The sequence below is a fragment of the Hemicordylus capensis genome, chromosome 1 (genome assembly GCF_027244095.1).
Source record: "Hemicordylus capensis ecotype Gifberg chromosome 1, rHemCap1.1.pri, whole genome shotgun sequence".
NCBI classification, from domain to species: Eukaryota; Metazoa; Chordata; class Lepidosauria; order Squamata; family Cordylidae; genus Hemicordylus; species Hemicordylus capensis.
In genome coordinates this window covers 386,921,778-386,947,120 of record NC_069657.1, presented here as the reverse complement: position 1 = coordinate 386,947,120, position 25,343 = coordinate 386,921,778, and the positions used below count along the sequence as shown (strand labels likewise).

Sequence of the window (25,343 nt, the reverse complement as noted above, 5' to 3'; positions counted from 1 at the left end):
CTGCGCAGTGGGTGCATTCAGTGAGCAAGTGGTCTGGTTGCCCAGAGCCTTGCATCATCACCTAGGCAGCATGGTGTGTAAAACCTACCCACCACAGTCCCTTTTGGCATGCGGCTAGGTAAGATATCCCCGCTGCAGGTGCTGGGAACTTTTCTTATGCTACAATAGGTGCTGTTGTGGAGATGTGCCACAAGATACCAGCTTTCTTCCATCTGAGTGAAAAGGGAAAGCGTATGCTCAAGGAGAGGTAAGCTGGGCTTACCTGAACTGCTCCTTCAGGATGTTCCAACCTGGTGGAACTCCACCTTTCTCTTGCTCTGGTGTCTGGAGGACCAGGAGATGGCCATCCATGGCCTGGCAAGGAGGTGTGGCTTGGAAGTGTGTGACACCTACAACCAGGTCTGGGCATGCCTTTCTGAAGTTGTCTTGGCACTTGAGCCATTTTTTGTTGCCATGAACAGCTTGTGTCCCAAGACAGCAATGCTGACCCAGGCTTTGCCTTCTGCTCTTCTCCTCGAGAGGACAATGGGTGAGTTCCAGACCATGCTGACCACTGAAGAAGCAATTGCCTTGGCAGGTTGGCTGAGGACTGGAGTGGTGATTCGGCTCAGCACACCCTTGGGTGCATCAGCAGTGCATGTTTTGTCCTGCCTATGTGACCCAAGGATGCAGGGCAAAGTGGTCATCCAGTAGGGAAGGGGTTTTTTTGGTGAGGGGGAGGTGAAAAAACCTCACATTAAATATCACTTGCCCACTTCTGTTGTGGTAGGTAGCACCCATCATGCCCTATCACCCAACTCACTTTGGTGTCCCTAGGACCTACCCCTGGGAAACAATGTGGTGATTCAAGTTCCTCATTGATCCCTATGGCTGAATCACTCAAATAACTAGAATAGATTCAAGTTGATTGGTTGAAATAATCAGTAATAGGCTATTCAACATATTTTGCAAAATAGCTCAAATCGGGCTCTAATCAAATTGCAAAATGTTATTCGTGCACATCTCTAAGGCCTTGGGCCTGACCCAGCAGGATTGTTCTTATGTTCTTAAGAGTTCATAGAAACCTTTTTGAGCCATCTAGTCCATCCCTCTTCTTGACTGAGCTAAAGCATCTCCAACAGATGGCTGGCCAGCCTCTGCTTGAAAGCCTTCAGTAAGGGAGAGCCCACCACTGTTTTATATGATTGGTTCCATTGTTGAACTGCTGTTTAGTTCATGGAGCAGACATTCTAGTTTAGTCCAATAATGGTAGCTTATATTATAAAATGAAATCTTGCACTCTGCAGGTAGAAGTACATTATTTGTTTTCTTGAGCAGAGACCCACTTGTTCTTTTTAATGTGAATGCACCTTGAGGGTACTGACATGCAGGAAGCCAGCTGGCAACACTTGATCTAAACAAGTGGTCTCTCAGTTGACAGAAGTTCAGCCTGAGTGTTTAGCTTTTTAGAAATCTATACATTGCTTTTAGGTGCAATGAAAAGGTGAGGAAATTATTTAGCAGAGATCGATTAACAGTGGCAACAGAAACACTGTCTTGGAGATGGCTACAGGTTCTTTTGTATATTTTTACTTCTTTCTTAATTCAGGTATAATACTCTCCCAAGACTACTCTATTGGAGATTACTATATTGGCATTATATTGGCCACACAGGTTGTTGCTCTCTAGTATCATAGTAATGAGTATAGGACCCTTCTTACCCTAGATTCAATTCCACATCTGATGGAACAAGCTCTGGCTTATCATCCCAATTTATTGTTTATTAGGTTGAGTCATGGAAATTAAGTAGAGAGTTTGAGGCCTTTGTTTATTCTTGCTGAGTAGCACATAGGAAGTCCAGCAATAAACTTTATGATATTACTTGGCATATCTTCATTTTCTGCTGTGAATAATGCTTTGTTTCAACAACCAAGGCAAACATTAATATTCTGGAATTTCTTCAGGAGGATCGTATATGACCTTTATTTTATTTACGGTTACATTTATTTTCTGCTTTTTCTCCACTCCATGGAGCCCAGAAAAGTGTATATGGTTATGTTTATCCTCACAATAACCCTGTGAGATAGTTTAGGCTGAGAGACAAGTGATTGGCCCACCAGGTGGATAAAAAGCAGTTCTTTATTTTTAAAATTTAAATTATTTAAATTGCTTTTAAAATGCTAAATGTCCAATTGTCATGTACAAAATTAATATGGTTAAAATTAAATATCGCAAACATGCTACACACCAACACTTTATCTTGTGAAAATGATTCTAGTCTGCCCATCAACTACCAGCTTTTGCTTTTGGAAATTTCTGGTTTCTGTTTCTAAGCCAGTTTTTCATGTAGAAAGACACAGGCTGGATAACAGAGTGATTGTTTTGTGGTGGGGCTGGGCCAAGGCAGTGAAATTAAGACAGACACAATATAGGAAAGGAGATGGAGTAGAAAAACAGTTGGGGGGGGGGGAAGGAAGTTATGTAGTACATAGCTTCCTGATTTGATTTACATCAAATCAATTTCAATTGTGATTTAAATAGATTCACAGGAGGACTCAATTTTAATGTTTTAAAACACAATTTAAATCACTAGTCAGGTTCTATTTAATCACCATTTTCTAGTAGAAGTACATGCTTGTTATAGTAGTAGTAATAATAATATAGTAATAATAATATAACAAGGTACAGAAACATCATTAAAATAGTCTCAAATGGGGTCTCTTTTACAGTCTGCTGCTGTGGTAGGTATTTCCCTTCTACAATGGAGGATACCCTTGGAAAGTGTTTCCTTGAGAAGGCATGAATATGTTCTGTTCACGTTTGGTTCCACTTTCGATCCCATCTCCTATGCATTGCATTTGTATCCAGACACCCCCTGCCCCTTGCTGAGATTTACTACATCCCCCTAATATTATTATTATTATTTATTCACACAGTCAGACAGGTGTTATTGACTGGTTTGCTTTATCCAGACATCGAGTCCTTCCCGAGGAACTGGGATGGCTGAATTTTATTGTCAATGTTGTTGCTGTTGTTATAGATATCGTCGCAGAATATAGGCTGTTCCCAGTAAAGCTGTTTTTTGTAATTGGCTGATGGTGATTTCTGTGGCTCCTATGGTGTCGAGGTGCTCTTCAAGGTCTTTTGGAACTGCACCCAGGGCGCCAATTACCACGGGGATTATTTTGGTCTTTTTCTGCCACAGTCTTTCAATTTCAATTTGTAGATCTTTGTATTTGGTGATTTTTTCTATTTCTTTTTCTTCTATTCTGCTATCCCCTGGTATTGCTATGTCGATTATCTTAACTTGTTTTTCTTTCTTCTCGACTACAGTTATATCTGGCAGGGTGGATTTGATTTAAATCAAACCGATTTAAATCACGATTTAAATCACGATTTAAATCACTAGCAGGGTGGATAAAAATCAATGATTTTTTTAAAAAAATCAAAAAAATCAGTTTTTTTGATTTAAATTGGATTTTTTTGATTTAAATTGGATTTTTTTTTATTTAAATTGGATTTTTTTGATTTTTTTAAAAAAATCATTGATTTTTATCCACCCTGCTAGTGATTTAAATCGTGATTTAAATCAGTTTGATTTAAATCAAATCCACCCTGATATCTGGTGTATTGTGTGGCAGATGTTTGTCTGTTTGTAGTCAGAAGTCCCATAATCTTTTTGCATCTTCATTTTCTACCACTTTTTAAATTTTATAGTCCCACCAATTTTTGGCTACAGGTAGCTTGTATTTTTTGCAGATGTTCCAGTGTATCATCCCTGCTACCTTGTCATGTCTTTGTTTGTAGTCAGTCTGTGTGATCTTTTTACAACAGCTGACTAGGTGGTCCACGGTTTCATCTGCTTCTTTACAAAGGTGGCACTTGCTGTTTGTTGTTGACTTTTCGACTTTTGCTCTTATTGCATTTGTTCTTAGTGCCTGTTCTTGTACAGCCAGTATTAAACCCTCAGTTTCTTTCTTCCAGTTGCCATTCTTAAGCCATTGCCAGGTCTTGGTGATGTCTGATTTTCCACTTCTATTGTGCAAATATTGACCATGCAGTGGTTTATTTTTTCCATTTTTCTGCTCGATTCTTGACTTGTTCTTTATTGTAAGCCTGCTTTGTTTCATTGGTGTTGAATAGTTTCGTGTTATTGACCATATGAAGTGCATCTTCTTCACTGTCCTTGATATATTCTTCAAGGCCTCTTTTCTCCTCCTCTACTGTTTGATGGACTTGCAGCATTCCTCTTCCACCTGATCTGCGAGGGAGGTATAGCCTATCTGCATCACTGCGGGGGTACAGAGTATGATTGATGGTCATTATTTTCCTGGTCTTATGATCTAGTGTCTCTAGCTCTGCCTGGGTCCAGTCTATTATTCCTGCAGTGTATCTGATAACAGGTATAGCTCAGGTGTTGATGGCTTGTATGGTGTTCCCGCCATTAAGTTTGGACTTGAGGATTTTTCTAACTCTCCTGATGTATTCACTTCCCATTTTTCTTTTAACTTCAGTGTGTGCGATGTTATCAGCCTGGAGAATGCCCAAGTATCAGGTTCTTGATGTTGCTTCCATTGGGCAGTTCTATTCCTTCTGTTTTTCTTATTTTCCCTCTGTTCATTATTAATGCAGCACACTTGTCTAGTCCAAACTCCATTGCTATATCGCTACTGAATATACGGACAGTGTTTAGTAGTGATTCGATTTCTGACTGGGACTTTCCATACAACTGCAGATCATCCATGTACAGCAGATGGTTTATTTTACTTGACGTTTTAGATGTTTGTTATCAGAGGCCTGTTTTGTTTAGTATTTGTGAAAGTGGGGTCATGGCAATTACAAACAACAGAGGGGATAGTGAGTCCCCTTGGAAAATGCCTCTTCTAATGCTAACCTGTCCCAAATGTCGCGCCATTGATTAACTGTGTACTCCACATGCTCATTGCTTTTTAAATAAATATCTGAATGTTTTTGCTGACACCAGTTGTTTCTAAACATTTTAGTATCCATGTGTGAGGCAATGAATCGAAGGCTTTCTTGTAGTCAATGCATGCAACACTTAGATTGGTTTTTCTTCCCTTGCAATTTTCTAACATCATTTTGTCAATCAGCAGCTGGTCTTTTGTGCCTCTGGTGTTCGGGCAATTTCCTTTCTGTTCAACTGGAAGCTGTTTGTTAGTTAATAAGTGTTGCTGCATCATCATCATCATCATCATCATTATTTTTACATTTATATTCCGCTCTTCCTCCAAGGAGCTCAGAGTGGTGTACTACATACATGAGTTTCTCTTTCACAACAACCCTGTGAAGTAGGCTAGTCTGAGAGAGAAGTGACTGGCCCAGAGTCACCCCGCTAGTTTCATGGCTGAATGGGGATTTGAACTCAGGTCTCCCTGGTCCTAATCCAGCACTCTAACCGCTACACCACGCTGGCTTTCGAATATAATATCTTATATTCATTCATTGACCTTCTTTGTCTTTGCACTTTTAGAGAGAGAGTGGGACAAGGGCTTGACTGTGTGTGTGTGTGTGCTGCATGTACACTAGGGATATGTAGAATGTTTCACCAGTGAATTGTTCTCACTTGAAATTGACCGTTTTGAGTGTCCTGAGCTGAAAACAGAAGACCCTCTTTAAAAGAAGGGTCTGTTTCAAGATCAGGGAAGAACAACTTCTGTTTCGATTGAAATGTTTCGACGTTCTGAGCACCATGTTGGAGGTCTGTTTTCCCCTTACTGACTGGTTTTCTGACACTGGCTTCCAATTGGCTTGTGATCTCCTTGCATCTTGGTTGGCTTATCACAGAAATTGAGTGTTGTCATGGGCAACTGTGTCCCCATTGGATGGGGAGGAGGGAGGGGGAACACTTCTGGAGGGAATATTCAAAGGGACTGCGAAGCAGAGAAAGCCCTTATGACTCTCTTAAAGAGCATACATCAGGAGAGGAGAAAGGTAGGTTTGATTTTGTGGTTTTCTGTTTCAGCACTGAGTATAATATGCTGTGCTATTGCTTCTATAACTAACTGATTTTGCTGGATCTCAGATTGACAAAGGCAGAACTTGGGTGCCTGCCTTGAACCTTCCTTGAGTTGTGGTTTGCTTAGTTTGTGAGACAGTCTTGTGGTGAGAAATGGACAGTGGCAGCTCTGTGTACATGTGTAAGTGTAATATTTCTTGGTGATTGCTGTGATGTTGAGCTTTATATCTGGCCTTGAGACTAATTTGTGCTGCACAGGCACTGGGAAATGGAACTCCAGAGCCTGGCAGTGAACTCTCTGTCACCTTTCACCTCTGCTTCTCTCTCCCTTCTGCTCTGTCTCGTTCTTTCTCTCCTCCACTACTCTCGAGAAACTTGCGTATGCTTAAGTCGTGGTTGGTGAGACTGCCTACAAAAATCCAGTCGCACATATTCAAAATAGAATTAGACAAATCCGTAGTTGGCAAGGGATAACTGCATTGTAATGCCCTTATACAAGTCTAGGGTGCAGCCACATTTGGAGTACTGTGTACAGTTCTGGTCACAGTATCTTAAGAAGGACATTGTAGAAATGGAAAAGGGTACAGAAAAGGGCAACCAAGATGTTCAGGGGACTGGAGCACCTTCCTTATGAGGCAAGGCTACAGCACATGGGGCCTTTAGTTTGGAAAAATTGTGACTATGGGGAAACATGATAGGGCTGTATACAATTATGCATGAAGTAGAGAACGTGGATAGAGAGAAATTTTTCTCTCAACACTAAAACCAGGTGTCATCCCATGAAACAGAAGGCTGGGAAATTTAAGACAAAAGGAAGTACTTTTTCACACAGTGTATAATTAATCTGTGGAATTCTCTGCCATGGGATGTGGTGATGGCTTTAAAAGGAGCTTAGACAAATTCATGGAGGACGGGTCTATCAGTGCAGACTAGTTTGGTGGCTATAGGCCACCTCCAGCTTCAGAGGCAAGATGCCTCTAAATACCAGTTGTGGGGGAGCAACAGCAGCAGAGAGGGTATTCCCTTAACTCTTTCCTGTTGGCTTCTAAGAGTTATCTGGTGGACCACAGTGTGAAACAGGATGCTGGACTAGGTAGGCCTTGGGCCTGATCCAGCAGGGCTGTTCTTATGATCTTATGAAAGCAGTCATAATTGTGTGAGAGAGCAACTTGTGCCAATGATGTTACTGCAGCACAGGCACGGTGGCTGGCAGTGGATTCTGACTCAGTGATTCTTGTTGGCCATTTTGGGGTCAGTTATTCTTTTTGGTCATTTTTGGGCTGCATTTGAAATGTGTGTTCTGTGTTGGGAGGGACAGATTCCCTTTTTCTGTGTGCTGCTTCAGTCCATGTTTTTCAAGGCAGTGAAATTACAGTGCAAAACTTGTGAGCAGTGCACTGTGAATGTAGCTTGTTCCGGCTTTAGGGAACACTAGGGGACTCAAAACACCCCATTGTTCCCCAAGAGTAGCTTCTAGGGACACCAGAGTGTGTCCTATATGAATTTTGGGGAAAAGTTAAAATTTTATTAAAATCACCCACTTGGGTGGGTGGTAGTAGCACCCATCATGCCCTACCACACAACCCACTTTGGTGTCCCTAGTTGCTATCCATGGGGAAAAATGGGGTGTTTTGAGTTCACCATTGTTCCCTTTGGCCAAAACACTCAAAGCATTCTGAGTTGTTCCATCGAAACAGGCAGCTTGACTGTTGTTTCAACAGAACATTTAAGCCATTTTGTGTTTTGTTTAAAGCTCAAAACACAATGCAAAATCTGTTTTGTGCATATCCCTAATGTACACCACCTCTCATCCTCATATATTGCTGTTAACATATTCATAGAATATAATTAGAAGTTATTATTAATATTCATGATGATATCTTTGACCTGGGTTATTTCTTTAATGAATTGTGGTTTTTTTGAAAATCTGATATAATTTTTTAAAAAATCTGTTTTTCTTTTCTTTTAAAAAACAAATCATTGATTTTCATCAACCCTCGCTTCTTATATTACCCCACATTTTGTCACTTAAAAGCTCTCATAGATTCTGGGCATAAGAGACACTATATCTGGGAATATTTTGAAAAAGTGCCTTCCCTGGGTAAAAAGGAAGATTTGTCAGTTGTAGGCAGTGCAACAAGGAGATGCAGGCAGGGCAGCTTGACACAGTAATGAGTAAAGGTATTCATTACATGAAAAACTAATGATTAGCTTATGCTAATTGATATTCAAGGCCCATAGTGTATGGGGTGTGACTCGGTGAGTACAGGCCTTGATTATCAATATAATATGAAAGAGCAGGAGGATATACATTCAAAGCCATTTGTACTTTCCAGGACTATAAAGTGGAGTGTCGTAAGCTAGCCAGTCTACTGTAGCACTCTTTTGACTTGATGTTTGAATACAGTCACTATCCTAATAATTATGCAAATAAGAGTACTTACAGTGATGCTGGGTAATTTGTATGTATAAGGGAGGAGAAGAAACTGTGGCTTACTAGCAATATACTGTCATCTTTCTAATAAACTAGACATACTTTGGGGAAGATTATCCCTCCCTGGATAATCATCAATTTGATTATCCAATTTGAACCATCAATTTGACTTGAGAAAGCTTCCTTTCAAACTTTTTTCTAGCCGTTGATGAACAGATTCATAGGGAGCTGTGGAGGGAGTGGGTTTTTTTTTTTTTTTTTTAAATGCGAAGGTATACTTGCTCACTTTCTAGCCATCAAGCACTATGATTCCATGTAATTGCGATGATGGGTAATAGGGTTCTCATGACCAGACCTCCATCAATACCCAGGATTTGGACACAAATGAAGAAGAACCATCTAGAATGGAGGGGCAAACAACTGTTGGTGATGGAAGTCTGAGAGTCAGGAGTTCCTGAAATGAGTCTCCTGAAATATGAGGACCCCAGGAAGCAGTGTCCACAAAGCTGTACTCCCCCAAGAGGCCTCTTTGTGCTAGGAACTTACTCCCATTCTTGCTTGCTGATGCAGGGAACCCACTTTGGGGAAACTTTTGGAGTGGTGACAGAACACTGTTTCAGGTCCAAGAGCTTCACCTTTAAAGCCCTCCGCTCCTCAACCAGGGGACAAAGCTTGGGAGGGCTAATGCTAATCAGGGCCTGGGGGGCTCATTTGGTGCTGATTGGAACATCATTAGATCATTAGTTCTCAGTTCTGAGTGACCTGTCCACAGTCCTGAAAGCCATTTATCCATCCACAATGGTTCTACAGGATGTAAACCAGAGGCAGATTGACAATTGAGTAAACATGTGCAGCGAACATGAGCCACCACTACGGAGAGGCACATTCAAATTTCTGACTTAAATAATAATTTCCTCATAGGATCCATGGGAAATTCAAAACTATTAATAACTCCCAAATAGCAAAGCAGCAAACACTGAAATTTTACATGGTGTTCCTACATGATTATAGCATTAAATATGTGGATGTTCAAGGAGATCAGTCCATTTGCTGATTTTTAATGATTTTTTGTAAAAAATTAAAAAATGTTTTTAAAAATCAATTAAAAACCAGAGGGTACACTACGTCCATATAAATTTTGAGAAACCTGCATGCTGGCTTCAATCATGAGGGAACAAAACTCCATTGCCCCTCACTAAGCCTTTCTGCACGTGCTTCTCTTCAATAAAGACCACCCTTCTTGTTTCCAGAATTTCCAGCAACTGCTGTCTAGGTCCCACCCACCTGGTGTACTGATTAGCTTCCCTGGAGTTCACCAGCCTGTCAATCAAGACAAGGGTTCACTCCCTGTTAACTCTGTAGAGGGAGGGGAGGCTGATCACTACAGTGGTATATAAATATCCATCATATTTGTATTTGTTGGTGGCACTGATGCAAACAGCCAGCTGCTGGACATGTGCATGGGCGTAGTTGATAGGTGGCAGGAGCTGAGGCAGGGCCTACGTGAGCATGTGCAACGAGGAGGCAGATGGTGGGACTGCGGGTGGTGGATCATTTTCCTTCTCCTTGTACTTCTTACCTCCTGGTTTCTTTTGCCAGTGCTGAGTTTGCCCCAGGTATGGAAAGGAGCACCTGCAAGCTTCCCATCGAGAGGCTCCTCAGAGTCTGTTGTCTGTGTATGCGCTTGGCTGGCCAGGGCTGCTCTCCCCAGGCACTTGGCTGCCCAGGGCTGCAAGACGCTGGCTGATGTAGGCCCAGGTACTTGTGGTGCAGGGGAAAAAAGAAGCCACTGATGACAGACTCTGTGCAGGCAGATAAGAGGCAGCTCTGTAGTAAGCAAGATTTAAGCAGGCAAGCCCTTGCTAGTCTGGGAGCAGGGAGGGCCCTCCTGCCTGGGACTCTGCTGAGGTCCTGCTGCTGCTGCAATTGTCATGTGTCTTGCCCTCAAATAATAGACATGAAGCAGTAGGACACCAGAGGCGAAGCAGAGCAGTCAAGTCAAGCCTAGCACAGGCCGCTGAAAGGTGCTGAGGCTGGCTTAGAGAGCAGCTTGTTTGGGACTAAGAGGGAGCCTTCACTGAACAACAGCTCACCTTTCCTTTTCCTTCATCCAGCAGCAACCCGGTGTGCATTGTGCTTCCTTCTGCTGTTGTGCTTGAGCATGACCCCCTTCTTGTCCCCCATCTGGTTCTGCTCCCTTTCACCCAACTCATTTATTTATTTATTTATTAGAGTCATTTAATATACTGCCCACTCCGAAGACTCTGGGTGGTGCACAACAACATGAAAACAGGCAACATTCAAATGACATTCTAAATTAAAAACTAAAGTAACTACCAAAGAACAGAAAAATAAACTACAGGGCAAAAGCCTGGTGAAAAAGAAAAGTCTTCAATAGCGATTTGAAGATTGGTAAGGAAGGGGCTAGCTGGATCTGTAGGGGGAGAGAGTTCCAAAGGAGCTGGGCAGCAACTGAAAAGGCCCTTTCACAGGTCCTAGAGCCCCGAACATCTTGGAAGTCAGGGACCAACAGAAGGGCCATCTGAGATGATCTAACTGGATGGGATGTAACTGGATGGGAGAGGCGGGTCTGTAGGTAGACAGGTGCCAGGCCCTTCAAGGCTCTGAAGGTCAGAACCAGGACCTTAAATTGAGCTCGGAAGCGAATAGGCAACCAATGCAATGACTGTAGGAGAGGTGTTACCCTGTCATATTTTCTGGCACCCATTAGTACTCATCTTCCTGCCTCCTCTTCCTACTATCCTCCTCCTCAAACCTTCCCTTCCACCCCTGCCTCTCTCATCTTCCTTTTTCTTCTTTTCCTTTCCCCCATTCTTTACCCACCCAGTCTCCTTTTCTCAGTCTTTCACTCTTGGACCTCCCCCCACTTTTTTTTTACAGTGCCCCAGCCTGCCTCCTGTTAGAGGCAGCAGCATCCAGGCACTGCCTGTCTTTTTCTTTGTTCATTGAGACAGTATAACTGTAATAATAATGTTTAATATTAATGCATTTTTAGCCCATTTTCCAGTAGGCTTATGAGATCACCTGGCATTCCATGTGTGTCCCCCTGTGTGTCCATTCCCCCTCCCCCACCCACTTCACAATACCTGGATCAATATGAACCAAATTGGGTACAGTTGTAGGGACACAAAGGGACACCTCAACGGCATAGTTTGTGATGATGTAATTCATGCTGATTCAAGATGGCGGACATGTGAACATTTATGGTCTAAGTGCACTAACTTGAGGACTGTCTAACTGATTTGAACCAAATTTGCTACAGCTGTAGGGACACATATGGATGCCTCAGTGGCATAGTGTGTGATGATACCATCCATCCCAGTTAAAGATGGTGGATGTGTGAACATTTGAAGCTCAAGAGGGCTAACTTGTGGACTGTCTAACCAATTTGAACCAAATTTGGTACAGTTGTAGTGAGTAACACATGGGGTCATTTCAGCGGTGTAGTTTGTGATGATATAATTCACCCTGATTCAAAACAGTGGATATGTGAACATTTGAAGTCTAAGTGGGCTAACTTGTGAACTGCCTAACTGATTTGAACCAAATTTGGTACAGTTGTAGGGTCACATAGGGACACCTCAATGGCATAGTGTGTGATGGTGTCACCCACCCAGATTCAAGATGGCGGACTCATAAACGTTTGAGGTGCAAGTGCGCTAATTTGTGGACCACCTAACAGATTTGTACCAAATTTGGTACAGTTGTAGTGAGTAACATGTAGTTTTATTGTAATAATGACATTCACCCTCATCCAAGATGGCAGATATGTGAATGTTTGAGGTGCAAGAGGGCTAACTTGTAGACTGCCTGATTTGAACCAAATTTGGTACAGATGTAGTGAGTGACACACAGTGACATCTCAACGGTGTGATTTGCGATGATGTCATCCACTCTAATTCAAGCTAGCAGACGTGTGAACATTTGAGGCACAATTCAAGCCTGTTTGTACATCCCTACTTCCCACTGCAATGGCTGATTGGTGTCCTGCAGGCTGTTTTGCTGTCTTTCATGGAAAATCACCATACAGAGACAGCAGGAGTGTGCATTTGTTTTCTGAATGAGTGGAATGCAGGGCAAATGGTGCCGATGTGTCCTTGTTCCAACCATTCTGAAAATGAACAGGTGGGGCATGTATGGGATGGATGGCACCAAATGGAGGGGGGCATTTTATATTTCATTTCTTTATATCATTTTAGAATTGAAACTTCTGCTTATGGAAACTGATGCTTTATGACCTCATGTGCCAGGAGTGGCAAGAGTTCCAATGCGCAGCCAGCTGCCTCCTGGTATGTACCATAACTACCCTGGGATGCAGCAACTCAGCACAGTTATGGGTCAAAGAAAAAGTGATACCAGAAGATGTTTGTGCATTGACATTTCTGCTGCTCACACAGGGAGTGGCAAAGCAGCTTCATTGGTTGCCAGTTTGCTTCTGGGCCAGATTCAAAGTACTGCTTTTGACCTTTAAAGCCCTACTTGGCATGAGACTGGGGTACCTTCTGTACCACGTCCACTCGTATGAATCTGCCACAGCCCTCAAATTGTCCAGTAGAGCCCTTTCCTTGGCCCCAGACATTGATACAAATCCTGTTGGCAAGGATCGGGGACAGGGCTTTCCCAGTAGTGGCTGCCTGTCTTTGGAATGCTCTCCCAGAAGGACTTTGTCAGTCTTATTTTTTGCTTAATCTTAAAAATAACTTTAAAACCTTCCTTTTAAAACAAGCTTTTAAAGATTGACTGCAATTGTCATTTAGTTTTAATCCTAACTTGCTGTTCTAGTTGTCACATTATCTGCTCTTTTATTGTGCTTTAGGATTCATTGTAATTTATTGTCTTTTCCTCTTTTATTCTTTTATCATGGATTTTATGCTTTTATTGTAAGCCTTTCTGAGCAGCAATGTGCTGGAGGGGTGGGATATAAATATTTAAAATAAATAAAATCAAACAAATAAAATAAATGGGAGCAAATTAAGAGGAACAAGTGCTCTTTCTATTTTTTCCCCATCAGTGAGTGGAATAAGTTTTGTTTGGGTGGCAGTATCAAGGCAATGTGTGTGCACATGCATTCAGAGTGAGGGCCTTCTTGATTAAATCGAGTGAGTTCTAAAATTAACTGAGCGGACATAAAAAAACATGTGAGTGAGCGCACACGCTCACTCCTTAAAGGGAACACTGGTCAGCAGCCTCCATGTGGATCCCCAAATGGATTGCTTTGGGCCCACATGGGCCTAGGAATGAACCAAGTAAGAATTTAAAAAATGAAGAGGGTTTCCAAGGTGAATAGTTTCTATTCACACCCCTAATACAGAGGAATGTGCAGTCATTTCTGCTTCAATTCAGCCAGTAGTTGTGGAATTCCCTGGTAAACTGCACTGACTTCATTTGACTTCAGAAGGTGCCACAGGTTTTTTCTTAACCCACACAAAAAGCTGACCTCCATTCTTCTCATTGGTTGTGGCTGGTTCTGCTTTCCTTTTTTCAGTATTCTTCTTGAGTTTGATCTTCTGTAGCTGTCAGTATTTAACAGATTTCTATACTATCTGTGGATAAGGATTTCCTTCTTTAGCCTTCTGAAGAACTTTAATACTTCCTTCTTATGGAATTGGGAATCTTTGTGCTTCGGATTCAGGATGTTTTTACTGGAACTATTTATTATGTATTTTGAAGAATTCATTTATTTGTGTGAAATAAAGTCATACTTTGCAATGATCTACAGATACCAAATTTTGCATGAACAATCCTGCCACTTAAATTAACTGAATGTACTACACTATATACCAGAATATATTTGGGGAAAGGTTTGATTTTTAATTTTTTTTTAGAATAGATTCTGAATATAATCATATTTTAACTGCTAGGGTTCTCATCAGATATTCATTTATTATTGATTTAACACTCAGTAATCACTTCAATAATTCCAAAATGACATTATGCCCCAAAATAACTTTCTCAGATTCATATTTATTGTGATTCAAATTTACCATATATGGTAATTATACAGTAAAATGAAGAATGTTTGAAGTTGAAATCCTACAAATTTCAGACTGTTCTTTTACTTTCCTTTTGCAATCATATTAATGAAACAAATCTAGGACATATATAGGTGGTCTTAGAATAGCGATTTTGCCCATTCACTGTATTCCAGTGCAGTTATTGTGGATAGTTTGTTATTTGGGGATTTCTGTCCTCCCTAATTACATTGGTATACATTTTAAATAGCCAGTCTCCCCGCTTCTCAGCTGGTGCATGGGGAGATCTAAATAAGCAATGTGAGTAGCGCAGGCTGCTCCATCCATCCTTGCCTCTTGTGCCACTTCTTTAAACCTCCTCACACATCAGCTGAGAAGCGGATAGAGTGGCTATTTTAACTTTACACTTCTGTATGCTTCTAAGCTGACATGCAGGGAGGTTTAAAGCTTAAATATCCATTCTCCCCGCTTCCTAGCTGACATGCGCAAAGGTTTAAAGTTTAAATAGTCACTCTCCCCATGCAGCTGCTTGAAGGAACCTAACCCCATTTTTTGGATTGTCAAGCACTCCAATATTGCAGTTTTTGCAAATGTCACACCTGCAGTATTAGAAGGCCTCCTGGGTTTCATTTCTTGAACTTTCCTAGCCGTGTAATCTATGCAAAATGACTTTGCCTTGTCAATGATGGGCCTAACCTACTAGTTCAAAATATTTGTATCATTTGGTGATTGCAGTGGTGCTTTTCTCTGATGAATACAGTGCTTACTATTTTTGTACTGTTTGCCCAGATAGTTGCCTGTTATCTGTGAAGGTTATCTATCTGCTCTGCTTTTTTTTCTTTCCCTTGACACAGATTTCCAGTTTATTAGCTGCACATCTGGTTGACTCTGGATTTACAGATGTGTCCAAATCCATGTTTTGTTTCACTCCATCTGAAAGAATAACTACATAGGAACATAGGAAGCTGCCATTTACTGAGTCGGACAATTGGTCTATCTAGCTCAGTATTGTCTTCACAGACTGGCAGCGGCTTCTCCAAGGTTGCAGGCAGGAATCTCTCTCAGCCCTATCTTGGAGAAGCCAGGGAGGGAACTTGAAACCTTCTGCTCTTCCTAGAGCAGCTCCATCCCCTGAGGGGAATATCATACAGTGCTCACACTTCTAGTCTCCCTTTCATATGCATCCAAGGCAGACCCTGCTTAGCTAAGGGGACAAGTCATGTTTGCTACCACAAGACCAGTTCTCCTCTCTTTTAGTGTTGTTCAAACATAATGAACAACACTAGCCAACCCCGCACAGAGTATCTGTGCGCTCTTTGGGGCCGGCGGTTACCTCTTCCCCACCACCTTCTGCCCTGGTCCCCACTTCCAGGCCCAGCTGCTTCTCCTCCCCACCGCAACTTCTGCCCCCCCCCCCCACTTTCTCCCCCCCCGGGCCTTGCCTCCCGGCTGGGCTGAGCCCACCGCTGCCTCTGTGGCCAGGCCTGCCGCTGCCGCGGTGACCAATCCTCCTGGGTGCGCCTCAGCCAATCAGGCCCGTCCGCCACCCAGCCAATCGGCTGGGCGCTGGGACGCACATTCCAAGGCACACCCAGGAGAATGATATAGATAGATAGATTGATGATGAGGTTTTGTGTTGTTCATGAGGTTTAGTGTTGTTCAAACATCATGAGAAGAAATTATCCCTTCTGAATGGCAAAAATAACTGTTTGAGTACAATACCATTGCATATGTCTCAGGACTTCCTTCTCACACATCTTGTGCTGTTACTTTTGGGTGAGATAAAGCAATGAAATTACCTGTGTTGCCAGTATTCCTGGTGATAAATGTGTACTTGGCTTTGTAAGAAAGATGGGTTGGTTTTATATACCATAAGCTGTTTTAAAAGATGGAATTTTTCTTTCAGCTGCTTATTTGTTGAAGAGTAACCACTCATAGCAATAACATCTCCAGAGAGATGGGCAACTCTTTTTAACTTTAACATTTTCAATCTGCAAAAAAGAAACCAAAATAATCAAATAGATGTTTAAGCATCATAGGTGTTTATGATAAGTTTCATCATTAAATCGCCCAGAGATGGAAGTTTGGGGTGGTCTACATATTTGAAAAACAAGTAAGTAAGTAGGTAAACACATAAATAAAATTGAAGGGGACCAGGTAGCCACTTTCATTAGTAATAAAGGATTTACTTCTTAAGGGTCTATTTACATGTTGATGTTTCACATTTCCTTCTTCCTGAAGTGAAGCAACAATTTTGGTATTCTTTGGGAGCTTTTTTATGCTTTTCAAGCCAAGCCATTTCCTAAAAATAGGTTTCTCCCCATCTAGTTCTCTGCACAAGTCCATTCCCATGAAAGACAAAGGTGCATTTTTATTTACATTGGTTAAGTATCTCTTTTTCTCTTGAGAGAACGGATGGATTGCAGTTCCTTGTAAACTAGAAAATTAACTTTCAGTTTGCAAATCAAATCTTTATTGTTGAGGTCATTTGACCAGCAAATCTGTTTGCAAAGCAGTAATCAAAATGGTCAGATGAACATTTAGCCATGTTAGATGTCTTCTGTGATTGGTTTGAAAAGCCCAGAAGCCAGAAAAGAAACTAAGTAACTATTTTCTTTCACAAGAAAACACTTTCTTCATAAGGACTTATCTCTGTGTTGGTGGTGACCTCTTGTTGGTAGTGTGATCTTTTACACTTCTTCCTTCCTGAAACAGTTCAACAATGTGTATCATTGGACTTTTAAAAAACACGATTTTTTTGTTTTCTTAAACTGATTGAAAACCATGCATTTTAAGCCAAACCATTTCCTGCTAATAAAGAACATTGTGATGGTGTTGCCTCCCATTCTCTAGGAAAGAAACCAAATGGCTACTTTCTTTAGCAGTAAAGTACTTACCTCTGTGTAGGTGATGTTAATATCTGAAGTTTTTCACTTCCTTTTTTCTGAAACAGTTCAACAGGTGGTGCTTTTTATAGGGATGTGCACGAATTGTGATTTGAAGAGCAATTTGCAGCACAGCACTGGTAAAGGGAGGAGAGCAGATCCATACAGTCTCCTCCTCTGCTTGCCACAGTTTCTTCTGGCAGCCCCCCCCCCCAGCTGCCATAGTGTAGCCAGTGGCATGCACATGGCCTCTGCGCATATGCAGCAGCCATATGTGTTGTCAGTTGCTGACCACACAAATGGCCGCCGTGGTTGCGTGAGGCAGTTGGGGATGCGTTGCCTGAACAGGAAGCTGTGGCAAGTGGCGGAGGTGCAGGTATGGGCCTTCTCTCTTCCCCTTTAAAGGTACTGGGGTTGTGTTGCGAATTGCTCTTCGAATCGCGATTCATGCACATCCCTAGTTTTTTTTAAAAAAACTTTACATCGTTCCTTGTCTTGCATCACAATTTTTTAAATGATCTTTTTTTAAGCTTGGTGGAATCTGTGATTTATTTATTTTTTATAAAAAAGCTTTTCCAGTTGATTCCCCAAAATGAAGGTTGTTTAATTGCTGTCTGTAGTTTCAAGTTGGTCTGTTTCCAAGGTGAGGATACTACAGTATGTTACCTGCAGAGTATCTTTTCCCCTAATGTCTCCAGATTTAAGCCTTGGCAAAGGTTAATTTACAGGACCAAGCAAAGAAAGGAAGCAAAAACATTTGGCATGTAGATATGTTGACATACTTGTCTGATCTGCTAGATTGCTTGGTCTCAAATCACCTCTAGCTATTACTAATTCCTGTTCCAGAACAGAAAGATACTTCTCACCTTACAGCCTTACTACTCATTTGTATAATTAAAAGGAGCACAACTGCTTTGCTATGATTATCCCATCTATTCTTGGGATAGGAGGAAGAGAATCCAGCTGCCCCTGTGGGATACTGCTGCTGCTTTTCCTGCCTTCTCTGCTTTAGCCATCACCAAGGAGACAATGAGCACATCATAATAGAAAAATAGCATGTGATGTCATTATTGCCACTTGCAGGGGTGGGGACAAAGTGTCATCTTTCAGCACTGGGGAGAGATGTAGCTGGTGCACACCTATCTACACAACAAACATATATGTATTTTGTACCAGTCCTATCCTGAGAGTTCTAGTTTGGAGAGAGTCCTGATGACTGTCAGATCTCCAAGCCCAAGGTTCCCAAACTTGGGTCCCCAGATTATGATGGACTACATCATCCTCAGCCACTGTGACCAGAGGCCATTGTGGCTGTGTATGGAAGTTGTGGTCTAACAACATCTGGGGACTCAAGATTGAGAACCCCTGCCCTAGCCAGTTGGTTACTCCATTGTGGCAAAAAAAAAAATCCAACAGCAACTGAATCCAACAAGAACTGTAGCTCAGTATCTGGGGATGCAAAATGGGAACCCCTGCCCTAGCTAATCCTTCATTGAACTACAGTTCCCAAGGTCCTATGGGAAGAGAGAATGACTAAACCACTTTAAGTCTATTGTGTGTCACACTCAGAATTTTGAGATCTGCCAGTTGTGGGTAGAAGAAGAATTCTGCTTTCCCAGTGGTTGTGATATGAGTCCCTAAGCAATGGCATCTGTTTTGGAAAAGAGAAATGAAACCGAAGCTAAGGGCCACACTACACGTGACATTAAATATGTTGTTGTCATACTGTCATGCTTGCTTAGCAGTCCCTAGAGAATAAAATATTAATTTCATTTAGTATACAGAACTTGTGGTTTTCAATCCACAGGATTCCACAGCCCTTTCTTATCCTGTCCTAATCTGGCTAGAACTGATTGCTGGAAGGGGGAAAATGTGTGGCAGACAGACTGTGTGGTGAAGAGATGGCATTGAAGGATTAACTCCACCAGGGGCAGATCTACAATAGAAAAAATGTGTGCAATGAATATGGGCTGCCACTAGGAGGAGCTGCACCCAAATTTCCAACTTAAACCATAGTTTCTCCATAGGGATCCATGGGAAACTCAAAAATATTAACAACTCCCAAATGCCACGGCAAATGGCTGGGCAGAAAGCTCTGAAATTTCACATGGTATTCCTACATGGTCATATTATTAAATGTGTGAACATCCACTCCCATATTCTGGAGTTATAACATGGGATGCAAAAAATAGGGGTACTATTATATGAAGGGAAGGAGCAGGTTCCTCCACATGACACTTGAATGGTCAACTGAGTGGGGGATTAGATTCCTGAGTGTTTTCATACTTTCTGCCATGAAACAAAGTAGTTGCGAAACTTTTATACAGTTTTAGAATCATTAAAAAAATCATTAAAAGTGAGTCAGCCTCTGCACACTTAATGCTGTCCATCATGTGATAGTGTTAAATGTTTAATTTAACACCATGCAAAATTTCAGCACTTTCTGTCCTGCCATTTGGGAGTTATCCCTTTGATCCCTATGGAGAAGTTATGTGATGGGGCCCATGTTCAATTCTTGCACACAGGCCTCTTCAGAGCTTGTTACAACTCTATTGGACTTCATTCTGCCTGCATCTTGAACCTTCTGTTACTCTTGCTCTCCAGGATCTTGTCTACCTCATTTGCTTCAGTTCTCACAATGTACCCCAATTGCTTGCTGAACCTTCTGTTTCCCTGACAGTCTCTGTGTTAATTGGACAGGCCCTCATCCCATGTTCCTAGTCAGATAAAAAGTTTTTTCAGTGTTGCATCAGGCAACATTGAAACAGCTTATTGTGGTACATCATATTCTGCTAGTAAAATGTACATTTTCTTAGCTTTAAGAGTTTCTGTTAAATGGCAGGAGTTGCATGGCTCTGAATGTTTCTCGGTATGTCCCCTCCAGGTCTTATTCCTTGACCTTTAAATAATTTACTATTTTTTCAAATTGTCTACTAATCTTTCTCTCACGTCCCCCAAAGGATGGGGCTTATTGGCAAGCTACCTGCCACCTGCTCATGTTTGTTATTTGGGTCTTAATAAAAAACCCGAAACTTTATAAAGCTTTCCTGCCAAAGTCAAGTGACTATTTAAAGTTTGTTTTACATCTTGATCAATTTACAGCAAATTTTGTTTGCTTTAAATGTATCTTGAATATACTTGCTCCAATAATGGAAGTACTTGTTAGATTAAATTAATCTCATTTTAAAGAAGGCTTCACTTCTCCCACTTCACTTACACTAGTCTGACTGGGTTAACACAATCTGTGCTGTACATGGCAAGTAACTTGCCTATGGAGCAAGAAGTTGCTGGTTTGAATCCTCGCTGGTATGTTTCCCAGACTATGGGAAACACATATAGCAGGTAGCAGAGATATAGAAAGATGCTGAAAGGCATCATCTACTACTGTGCGGGAGATGGCAATGGCAAACCCCTCCTGTATTCTATTAAAGAAAACCATATGGCTCTGGGGTCTCCAGGAGTTGACACGACTCAACAGCACAACTTTACTTTACTTTACATTATTGTGACTTGTGCCGGCGATCCTTTTGATGTCCTGGTGGAGAATTGGAACAGCAAACTCACCAGGGCGGTAGACATGATCACTTCTAAGCGTCCTCTCTGACCCGCTTCAAAACTGGCCCCTTGGTATACGGAAGAACTACGGGGGCTGAAGTGGCGAGGTAGACGACTGGAGCTCAGGTGGAGAAAGACTCTACTTGAATCCAACAGATTGCAACATACAGCTTATTTGAAGACCTATGCTCAGGAAATATGTGCGGCAAAGAAGGGATTCTTTTCTGTCCGTATTACATCCACAAATTCATATCCAGCGGAGTTGTCCAGGGTTGTGAGAGGGCTAGTATGTGTTCCTCCTCCCTTGAATTGGAATCTGGAACCATCTACTACCCTCTGTGATGTGTTTAATGAATTCTTTGTGGGGAAAATCTCTTGTGTTTGAGCCGTCTTAGATTCCATCTCCACAATTACTTCAGGGTCTGATGTGGAGATATCCAGCGACTCCTCTTATGTGGTTAGGTTGGATCAGTTCCAGTTTGTGACTCCTGAGGATGTGGACAAACTGATTGGAATGGTGCGGCCCAACACTTGTTCTCTTGATCCTTGCCCAACATGGCTTATGCTATCTGGCACTGGGGTTGTTGTAGAAGGCCTGGTAGAGATTATAAATGCTTCTCTGAGGGAAGGTAGGATGCCTCCTAATCTTAAGGAGGCAATTATTAGACCGCTTCTGAAGAAGCCTACTTTGTATCCCTCAGAGCTGAGTAACTACAGGCCTTTCTCCAACCTTCCGTGGCTGGGCAAGATAATTGAGAGGGTGGTGGCCTCCCAGCTCCAGACAGTCTTGGAGGAAGCGGATTATCTATACCCTCAAACTGGCTTCCGGGTTGGCTATGGGGTGCAGACTGCCTTGGTCGGCCTGATGGTTGATCTCCACCTGGGAATTGACAGAGGAAGTGTGACTCTGTTGGTCCTTTTGGACCTCTTGGCCGCTTTCAATACTATCGACCATAGTATCCTTCTGGAGCGTCTGAGGGGGTTAGGAGTGAGAGGCACTGCTCTGCAGTGGTTCCGTTCCTACTTCTTGGGCAGGTTCCAGTTGGTGTCCCTTGGAGACTGTTGTTCTTCAAAATCTGAACTTTTGTATGGTGTCCTTCAGGGCTCCATATTGTCTCCGATATTGTTTAACATCTACATGAAACTGCTGGGAGAGATCATCAGGAGATTTGGTGCAGGGTGCTATCAGTATGCTGATGATACCCAAATCTATTTCTCCATGTCATCATCATTGGGAGAGGGCATAACCTCTTTAAATGCCTGTCTGGATGAGGGATAACAAACCGAGACTGAATCCAGATAAGACAACGGTACTCATTGTGCAGGGTTGAAACTCAAGAGACGATCTTGATCTTCCTGTTCTGGATGGGGTCATGCTTCCCCAGAAGGAACAGGAATGCAGTCTGGGGGTGCTTCTGGATCCAAGTCTCTTCCTAGTGTCCCAGGTTGAGGCAGTGGCCAGAGGTGCCTTCTATCAGCTTTGGCTGATACACCAGCTGCGCCTGTTTCTTGAGATATACGACCTCAAAACAGTGGTACATCTGCTGGTAACTTCCAGACTATATTACTACAATGTGCTCTATGTGGGGCTGCCCTTGTACACATCTGTTCACCCAGGCTTCTAACTGATATTGTTTTAATTGTTTTAATGTTGTTTTTAGAATATTGTTTCTTTTAAATTGTTTTTTAAATTGCTGTCTTTTAATTTTTTTTTGTTTTTAACTAATGTTTCACCTTTGTTTTTATCTGGTTGTAAACAGCCCAGAGACGTAAGTTTTGGGCAGTATAAAAATATGTTAAATAGATAAATAAATAAATAGTTGTTATGAATCTGGAATTGATACCTTGCTTCTCTGAATTACTGTTGTTGATAATGGCTTATTTAAAAACATTTTTATTTAAAAAAAAGAAAAACCCTTACCTCTTAATGGTTTTCCCCTTTCTGGAATTTATTCTGAGGAGTGTGTGTGCTACATTCCAGTAGCCCTTCTTCCTGTGTTCAATGATTGGAGCAGGTGTGCAAACTTAATAACTACTTTAAATAGATGTAAACATAATATTTATTTATTTTCATTTGATAAAGGACTGTATAGAGACAAAATTAGATAAGTTCTGCTTTAAAAAAATCATTTCTGTCCTTGGACTACTGTGTTAGTACAAGTGAATGAAATTGGTCCAATGAGGAATTTGGGATAGTGATGTTCTTATGGTATGCACCTGGAATGTTTTGATTATATAATATTTTGCCAGTCTACTTGTTGAAACACTCCATAAGTGCTGAATATGGAATAATTCACAGACTTTTCAGTTTTTGTTAGTTTTTTTTCTAAATCTGGAACAAGATAACTAAATGAAAGTTACATAAACTTGAACTTAGGATACTTTTGAAGTGGTAATCATTACTTTGAAACAACAGAGTCTTGTGGCACTTAAAGACTCACACATTAATTTTAGCAAAAGCTTTCATGGAGCCCAGTTTTTCAGATGCGTCTGATGAAGTACGCTCCAGCTCACAAGAGTTTGTGCTAAAATAAATTTATTAGACTTCTATAAAAGTATACTGTGACAAACACAGCTCCTGCTTAGATATATAGAAGCCTAAACAACTTTTTGAAAAAAAGTATTGCCTAGTTAATTGGGGACACTTCATCAACTACAATTTTTAGTTGATTAATCTAAACAGTCAACTAAACTTTGCAGCCCTAGCTGGAGTCTGATTTTTCTGATCAATCAACCTTGCTTGGTCAGCAGGATCCACATATGATGCCATTTTCTTTGATCTATCTATCTATCTATCTATCTATCTATCTATCTATCTATCTATCTATCCAGTTTATATACTGCCTTTCCAAAAAAGGGTCAGGGCAGTTTACATTAAAATTTGCCAACTACTTTTTAGCATTGAGATGTTGAAACTTGTTACTGTTTTGTGTTCTGAGACAGTCACTTCGTTCTGTCAATACTAGTTTTTAGGTGCTTGGCAAAGCCTCCATTGTTCACCCATGCTTTTAAATCATGCAGTGTTTATGCTATGAATTGTTGATTTTTAGATACTGACGAAACTGTTTTTAGATAGTATTGAGTTTTGTAAACTGCCTTAAGTCAGGCCTTGACAATTTTTATTTGGATCTAGGAGCCAGCCCAAAAATTTAGAAGCCAGACAATAGACACTTGACAAAATTAACAGACTTAGTGATATAATTGGAAAGGGGGAGAGTAAATGTGTGTGTCTATCCTCTTTAGAAGTGACATACTTAGGCTGGACAGCCTGTGACAAATAAAGATTTTATTTAATAACTCCACCTCTGAGTATCCTAATCTAGGCACCATGGTTAATTTTCTAGGCATTGGGGCTCCCTGGCTTCTGGGATTTGTCAAACCCTGCTTTAAGTGCTGTTTTAGAAGATGGAGATATATTTATTTCTGAGTAAATAAAAAAGTAAAGATTATCATTTTGAGGATTGGAGAATTGAATGTCCAGCAATCAGACATACTGACAATCTTTTGTTTGCTCGTTCTTGCAGGTTAATTTAAGATACTAAAAAGCCAGAAGAAACGTGATACACTGAAACTGACACAGCAAAACACTATTTCTCTGAGTCAAGGGCTCAGTGTGGAGTCATCATGAGCGATGTTACAATTGTGAAAGAAGGTTGGGTTCAAAAAAGGGGTGAGTGTTAAATACAATTAAATATACTGTACAGTAAGAATTATTGTTTATTGCTGTAGTCTTTTTAAAAACAATTTTAATCCTGAAAACAATTTACACAATGCTCAATACTTTTTATGTAAATAAGTATGTTGGCTGATATCCTGATTAAATTACTTGATGGAAGAATCAAGTAACTATTTAAATTAAGTAGTCCTTTATAGTAACTCCTGAATAGTACGCTGATTTAATTTATTAAACTTTTTATACCACTTAACCCAGATGGCTAACACAAATAGTCTGGTTTACAAGACGTAGTCTGGATGTCAGCCACTGAGGCTATTCTTACATGCAGTGGAAACCGGGCTAAGGGAGCCCAGCCTGGTTTCCTTAGTGCATGAGAACTGCTGGGAGCTGTGCGGCTCCCGGTGACAATGCAGCGGCAAACCTTCTTGGGTAGCCTGCTGTTTAACCCGGGTTTGGGGCATCACCTGAAAAGTGGGTTAGGTGGTTGTGCGTCACCACAGCGTGGCTCCACGCTACAGCGACTCATGAGTAGCCCTCCAATGGGGAGGCTACAAAAAGCCTCCCAGCATTGGAAGTACCCGCAGAATGCCTCGTGCACTTGCGTGGGGCATTCTTGGACTTCTGGGGCTGGGAGGCCCCCAAACCCTGCCACCCCAACTGGCTCCATGATGAAGCCGGTAATCGTCTGGGCAGCTGATCCAGCTTCCCGGGGAGGGCTCCCTGATCGTCTGCGGGGAGAGTGGGTCAAGCCTGCTCTCCCTGCAAAACCTCTTTAGGCTCTTCACACTGCTCGTGTGGAGAGCCTTACTGAGTTCTACAGCTGTATTCCTTGTCTCCTTAATTT

The 25,343-nt window shown here is 41.5% G+C and overlaps 1 protein-coding gene across 9 annotated transcripts in view; it reads left to right on the top strand.

The window, feature by feature from the left end:
• AKT3 (AKT serine/threonine kinase 3) overlaps positions 1 to 25,343 on the top strand; it is a 357,028-nt gene that overhangs the window by 22,700 nt on the left and 308,985 nt on the right. For 7 of the 9 annotated variants that reach the window (XM_053301809.1, XM_053301802.1, XM_053301817.1 and 4 more), the window contains exon 2: positions 24,348 to 24,493. In XM_053301809.1, the coding sequence (XP_053157784.1) occupies positions 24,448 to 24,493 (46 nt within the window). In that variant the 5' untranslated portion in view covers positions 24,348 to 24,447. Of the gene's footprint in view, positions 1 to 12,612; positions 12,701 to 21,265; positions 21,286 to 24,347; positions 24,494 to 25,343 lie in introns of those variants that run through there. The other 2 variants (XM_053301770.1, XM_053301785.1) reach the window with 2 other exon arrangements.